This window comes from Meleagris gallopavo, chromosome 2 (genome assembly GCF_000146605.3).
Source record: "Meleagris gallopavo isolate NT-WF06-2002-E0010 breed Aviagen turkey brand Nicholas breeding stock chromosome 2, Turkey_5.1, whole genome shotgun sequence".
NCBI lineage: Eukaryota > Metazoa > Chordata > Aves > Galliformes > Phasianidae > Meleagris > Meleagris gallopavo.
The window spans coordinates 104872895-104880184 of record NC_015012.2 but is presented as its reverse complement, the minus strand read 5'-3'; the positions used below and the strand labels follow the sequence as shown (position 1 = coordinate 104880184).

Genomic DNA, 7290 nt, shown 5'->3' with positions numbered 1-7290 from the left:
TTTTCCCCACAAAGCAGGCTATACAGGTCCTCACTCCCTGTAAACAAAAGGGTATTATACAGATTTTAAGCATGTGGAGTATTTCTGTTTCTACTGAAGATATACTGGGAGAGTGCTTTCTTGTGCGTAATGGATATCAGAAGGTGGGTCTGAGGTGTGAGGTGTGAGGTGTGAGGGAAGGGTGGAGGCTGAGGCAGGTTGTCCGTTGTTCGTGCTTTGCTGAAGACAACTTAATCTAAAAACTTCTGTGAAGCTGTTATCACTCAGCTCAAATGGACTCCCTCTAAAGACAGGAAGGTCTTACAATCTTTGCGTTTCTTTAATCCTTGGGACAGGATATTTTTCTCTCATGTGTGAATTGCATTCTTTTTAGGGACTGTGATCTAGGTGGGAATCTCCTCACACCTGGCAAGTTCCAGGACTGTAAGCAACCACTTCCTCCTAGAAGTACCTCATGGGTTACAAGGCCAGAGCCCATGAGCTGCAGTTCCTAATAGTGTTTAAAATGTGCCTTCTAAAAAGGCACCAGCTTCCAATTGTGAAGACTTGTGCCCCTGCTGTTCCCACTAGAATGCTATTCAGAACTCCACAGTCTCTGCTGGCTAGAAGCATTCTAATTTCTAGCCTACACTATTCATGGCTGATCTGCACACACTTATTCTCAACATCATGTTTTAGCATAAACAGATTTTCTCTTTTGTTGGTGTTGTTCCCTGTAGTGTTTATGTGCAATAATCAAATTCTGCTTTTAGATTTCTTTTGGATTTTCTTTTTACCAGGCTAAACAAGCTGAGATGATTTAGTTTTCTTCTTACAAAGCAGTTTCTCCTGCCTAATTTACCCTTCAGTGTATCCTGCTTAAACATAAATTACCCAAAATTTACAAGTAGTTCAGATGAGATCTTGCTGAGCCCAGTATAATAACAAAAGCTCATCCTTGCTTGAACTACCTGATATTTTCTAGAGATGCATTTTGCTTTTTCATGACTGTGTCACCTTTGTGACTCTGTTCTCATGGGATGGACTAATATCTGTGGACCCTTCACCTCTGGCATTTCCAGCAGCTGACAGCTCAAACCAAAGTTCTGTATTAGCCCTGTCCATGGCCTTGCATTTCATGCTACTGAGTTTCATCTTGGTTTTCCAACTCAAATTCTAGAGGTCATCTAACTCTTCCTCTATGATAGCCTGATCTTTCTTTCCAGTTAAGGGTGCCTCTGCAAAGTACTGAACACTCTCTTTGTTCTGTACTGAGGTCATAAGTAAAAACTGGATGCTAGTAGGCTCCAGGCTGAGCCTTGTGAAGTTGCAGCAGCAGCCCAGTAGTTGACACCTTTCCTTTCACTTTCCCCATCTTAGGGCTGCTGTAGAAATCCCCAGTTCCCATGTAGTGCCTTGCCCAGTGCACTGTGGCCAAGGTGTTGAGTTTATAATGCATCTGTCCTGCCCAGTGGTATCACAGCTCTATTTCATGTCTTTAATTTCTCTGTTTTGATCCAGAGTTGCAACTGTTGGTGCTGCTTCTAATGCAGTGATGACATACATTTATGTACAGTTTGCAGACCTGGTAAATAGCACATTTAATGCTGATGTAAAAAAAATCAACTGTGCCCCTTCCTAAATGTGCATGCTATGATCTATTGTACACATCAGTGTATTTCAAGTCTTAAAACTTCCAGGGATTCTAATTACTGGTAACGGTGTTCCTGCTGATTTCCCTTCACTATAGGCCTGAAGGGTGAAGATCCAGCTCATCTCTCTCAGCAATTCAGCCTCAATTTGTTTTTAACAGTGGGAGTTTCAGATCCTATCATCAGTCATTGTTAGCTCTTCATTGCCACTAGGTGACTTTTTTGCCCGTGACTGAAGACAGTTCCTGAACAGCAGTCCAGGGGGAGTTGTCCTTGAGGAAGGCTTTAGTAGAGACTTCAGAGTGTGACCTGGTCTGCATGCGTTGTCCTTCTGCAGTAACAACCATACTTTGGCCAGCTACAGTCAGTAGGCTGATGTGACACACGTCAGATCTCATTTCCTTGTGGGAAATGTAATCCTACAGGGAAGTTTCAGGTGCAGTTTATGGTAAGAATGTTTTTTTCCTGTTAGGATGTAGGTGGGGAGCTCTGGTCGTAGAGAACTTACTTTGGCTGTCCAAGGCTCACGTGGCTGCACTCGTGACCAACGCTTGCAGTTTCTTACAAGTGAGAGTTAATGACTTTTGCTTTTTGGTTAGTCTCTGTTTTAATCTTTGCTTAACAGGAGATAATTTAAAAATTGAAATACGCAATACACATAACACACAAGTTTATCTGAAGGCAGTCCAAGTGCTCATCCATATGCATGGACTGATTAATGTGCTGTTAGTGCTCAGTGCCGTGCGGCTCTGCTTTCGTGGCTTTCCCAATGCCATTATGTGGCATCACACTAGTGATAATGACTGCAATGAAGAAGCACTTATTCTTGCATAGTGGGGGGCTTTTCAGTCTTAAAGACAAAGACATAGCAAGATCCAGCTACTGAAAGTTGGACAAATTCAACCTTGAAATAAGACGTGGTTTCCTAGCTGCAAGGAAAATTAAAGTTTGGAACAGCTTGCAAGAGGAAATGGTGGAGTTGCCACTGCTTGGAATGCAGACAAAATTTGCTATCTCTCTGAAAAAGGTTTCTTTAATCCAGCATTTTGGAAGAGTTCTGTGACTTGAGATCAGTTGAAAGGAGTACAGCAGCACTGTCTGGTGTTAGTAGGTGAATGGCTAGGTGTGATTAAATGACCTTTTTGGTTTGGGTCAGTGAATTTCTATAACAAAGGGATTGGCCACAACATGGAGAGGGCTGCGAGATGAGGCAGTGGCTTAGAGGAGATAAAATTGGACGTCTGTCTAACTGTCTTTTTGACTGTTGATAATTAAAGTGTTGTTGCTTACTAACTGTCTGGTTCAAATGTGCATAGATGTTAATACCAAAGTATTTCAGAGGCAAAAGAGGACTTTGATTCTAAGCAGCTCTTTGTTTCTTAAGGATCTTTGTCCTTACAGTGTTTATCATTTTGCCATTACTCTTCTTCGTTAGAACCTATTTTCTATCAACCCTCCTCTGGAATGCGGTGGGAATGGAAAGTGCCTTTGAGCAGACCGAGTGCAGCATGTCACCTGCTGCAAGTTTTACTGTTTTTAGTTCCTAGGAGAAATCCAAAGCAGTGATTATCGTTGTATTTTTTTTTTTTTTTTCATTCTCTCAACCTTCAGTAACAGACTGTGAAGGCTATATTCAGATTTCCTGCTTTAAAGGTTTTAAACAGAATCCCAGAGAGAGAGCTGTGTGAGTTGCTCCATAAAACTTTGATTTCAAAGATTCGGTAAGTCCAAATACGTGCAAAATTCAGGAGATTTGAATGCAGCCTTAAAATGTCAGTGTTTTTCCAACACAAACACCTATCCAATTGTTTTATTTCAGGGAGGTGCTCTCAAAATGTAGGCTGCATCTTTCATAGTGTAGGTAAGATGTTCAGACACTGTTAGAAGTTGAATTGTGCTGCTGCTGAAGCTAACAGAAGAGCCTTCTCCATGTTTTGATGGCAGAGGATTAGGCCACTAGGAGTGCTCTTGGACACGATGTTCATTTTTTCCCCTGTCCACTAGGATTAGTGCTTTGTAGTCATGCAGTAATTACCTACGTGATTGGAACTTACATCAGGCACAAGTACTTGCAGTCAGGTACTGCTCCCTGAAGTTTCTTGGAAAGTGGAACGATTCAGTTGTTCTGCTCTGTCAGTTGCCTGTTTTGGATCCTGATGAAAACGTACTGGATGTCCTTTGGTAAAGAATTCAATCTTCCATTGCCTCAAGCACACTTTCTCTGAAATGAGAATATACTACGCTTTTCTAAAACCCATTCAATCTCTATTCCTGCTTCACGTATCTGGCAATCTAAAGAGAGCTGGCAGTGCCTTGCTGCCAGGGCAGTGGTGGTAGCTGGGACTCCAGAGCTCTGCACCACTGATGCATGACAGTAAGAAGATGAAGTTTTCAGAGAGCTCCTTTACCTTAAAGCAGAGCTCTTCGCATCTGGCTCCAACTGGAGATGCCATGTGCTTGAAGGTGAAGGGCACTAGAGTTGAGATGAACATTGTCTTGTAGAGGCACTTTCTACCTGAAATAGAATGATGGACTGGGGGGTTGGGAAAGAATAGCCAACAGTCTTTGCTTGTTAACTGTCTTCACAACTGAAAAGTCCTTCCACCCAAATGATATAAAGTGTGAGCCAGCTTAACCATTTTTGTTTTGTGAGGCACCTGCAGTGTTTCCTCTCAGACATAGAGCACACTTTGATTGTCTTTGTCTTTAGGTCTGCAGATAATAGAAGCATGCTTTACTGGGAGTGATGCTTGGAACCTGCTTGGGCTGCTGGCCCTGCATATTGATAACTGTTCATTTAGATCTCAATCTTGGCTGCAGTCATAGACAGCCCTCCAGGGCACCTGGTATCCAGTAACTTGTCAACTAGAATGCCTTCCAAGTAAAGAACATCATTTTCAAAGTTCATGAACACCCTTTTCTGCAGAGTTCCTTTGGAAGAATGACTGGAAGAGATGCTTCCCAGCTGCCCAACTTCTGCAAGTCTCAGCAGGTGCTGTCCTGCCCACTCCACATGTACTGCCAACCCCCTCAGTGCTGAGGATCTTGGAAGGTTGCCACTGAAATTTAAAATTGCAGCCAAGGCGTAATTTTGTTTTTTTTCAAATGAGAATTATATAGAAGGCAGTGGAAGAGTTCTTATGCTGGGTTGTAGGGAAAAATGTCAAACCAGTCAATAGAGCCAGTGTTTTATAGGACAAACTCTTCTTCCAACTGTTCTGCAGCCTGAATGCTGCAGCTTTAAGGAGCTGGAAGGAAACTATTCTGATTAATGTTGTATATCAAGGTAACAAAAATAACAAATGCTGCTGAGTTAGACTGAGTTTTACTGATCAGAATTATTAATAAAGCAGTTGATGTCCTTTTAAACGAGATTTCTCCCTAATTGCCTTGTTTTGGAAGACTTGCCCTAGTTGCTGAAAACCTTTCATTGCTCTGATAACATTCAGTAACTTAAGATCCAGAAGTAGGAATAACCAGGTAAGAGGAGCACTCTGTCACTGTACCAGTGGGTTTGTGTTTACAGTTCATTAGTCCATGTTTAAAAATATCCTCCTGCCAATTTAAATCACAGCTGGATTCATACAAGTTTTGAGATTATCACTTGCTGAATAAAATCCTTCTTTTGCTTTAGCTTGCAGATTCACTTGTGCCCTTGGAGATTAAGCCTGGCATTTCCTTAGCAACAGTTTCTGCCATGTTGCATACTAAAGACAACAAGCATGTTCTGCAGGTACAGTATAATGGGAGAGGGAGAAAAAATATCCTTGCACAGGGTTTCCTGCCATCTGGGACCCCAGCTGTTCTCATGAGGCAACCCTTCTAACAACTCTTTCCCCACCAGAGCAGCATTCCTGTCAGATGCTTTGTCCTGGCATGTGCAAGTGAAGAATTACACTTGGAGGAGAGAGTGTGGTGCATATAAATCTCTCTACCCTATTTTCATTGGCTGTGTGCCCAGCTAAGATAAAAGGGAAAGCGAGATTATACATGAAGAGAAGCTACACATCATGGCTGCTGTCTTCCATAACCTGTACACCAGGATCAGCATCACCCAGCTTCTCACAGACTTCAAGTTGAGGGTCGGATGGGAAGGAAGATGTGAAAGATCAGACACTTGGAGAGTCTGTGTTCTTTAAGTTGCTCTGTTCCCCAGGAATCAGATAGCACGTCCTTTGGAGTGAACTCCAAAGATTAAGTGAGGAGAAAATCCCTCCTTTTCTGCTATCTCCTTTACACTGCCATTGCAATTCCTGGCATTAGTGCTGTACATGGAGATGATGCCTGGTGGAGCTGTTGAGCAGGAGATGCCTGGTCACCTTTCTCTGTTGATGCGTGAAAGTGCAGGGAACTCAGTGAAGCCACACATTTCATGATGCTGCCTGTCCCACTGGGCAGCAGAGCTGGGCTGAGCCTACAGCACTTGAGAAGAGGACCTGATATGTTGTTACTGTATGTGTTGCTAGTGCAGGGACATAAGGAGTGGTTAAAGATTGACATCAGTGCACAGCAAACCAGATACCTAATTTTTTCAGGTCAGTGCCCTAGATAACACTAGGCAGCTAGAAAAATCAAAGTATTCAAATATGACTGGTCTGAGTCTACTTTCTCCTTTATGTTTTGTTCATTTGCCCAGGGAGGTGGTTGAGTCACCATCCCTGAATGTGTTCAAAAACAGTTTGGATGTGGTGCTCAGGGACATGATTTAGCAGAGGGCTGTTAGAGTTAGGGTAGGATGGTTAGGTTGTGGTTGGACTTGATGATTTTTAAGATCTTTTCCAACCTGAGCAATTCTATGATTCTCTACTCTGATTCCTGATGCCAAATTAACTTAGAGGTAGGCATAAACTTCAGGTAAGCAGCATCTGTGCCTGAGAGCCCTAGGAGCTACAGAACCTGTGCAGACAAGCTCCAAAAACCTCAACCAGTCAGCACAGAGCTATGCAGTGATTCATGCCTAAATAGCATCCTGCATGCACCTTGGTTCATCAGACTTCAGGATAAGTGGTTGTTTATGTGAAGTGACACCCTGTCTGTGGAACCAGAGCCTGAGCAGGCGGCGTTTCTTTCCCAGAGATGAAAAACACCCTTCCTTTTCTGTTGAAAGAAACAGATGGATATCGCAGCAGCAGGTTCAGACATGGTGCTGCACACTGGGAGAGATGTGGAGTTGAGAGGAGCCCAGTCTGTCACCTGAAGTGTACAGAGCACAGCACAAGGCATCAGGACTGCCTCAGGCAGATCCACTGTGGTATACAGACACATCTTTGGCAAATAGTCTTGCCAACATTATGGAGAAGTTTTTTCCATCGCCTTTTTCCCAAGGACTGAGTTGTTAGGTCACTGGGAAAGTCAAGTGCTGGTACATCCTCAACATAACTAGCTTGGCACAAGGCACGTGGACATATTTTACAAAATTATTTCCTCACTGCTCTTATTCAGGAATCTATTTCTCATCTCCATGAAATGATGAGTACTCAGTTAAGAAGACTCCATGCCTGAGTGCACAGCATCATGCAGCGCCAGGTTAGCTCCCCCTCCCCCCATCTCCCTGCTAACAGAGGAGTCTCTCAGGGATGAGTTAAAGCAGATAGCTTCCTGAAGAACCTCAAAGTTATACCCAGATCACACTGCAGTGATTTTTCTGGCATTGCAGCAT

The 7290-nt window shown here is 43.1% G+C and overlaps 1 protein-coding gene across 2 annotated transcripts in view; it reads left to right on the top strand.

Moving 5' to 3' along the window:
* Positions 1 to 7290, top strand: part of INTS9 (integrator complex subunit 9) — a 71290-nt gene that overhangs the window by 60471 nt on the left and 3529 nt on the right. For both annotated transcript variants that reach the window (XM_010708087.3, XM_019613386.2), the window contains one exon: positions 5266 to 5364. In XM_010708087.3, the coding sequence (XP_010706389.1) occupies positions 5266 to 5364 (99 nt within the window). The remainder of the gene's footprint in view (positions 1 to 5265; positions 5365 to 7290) is intronic.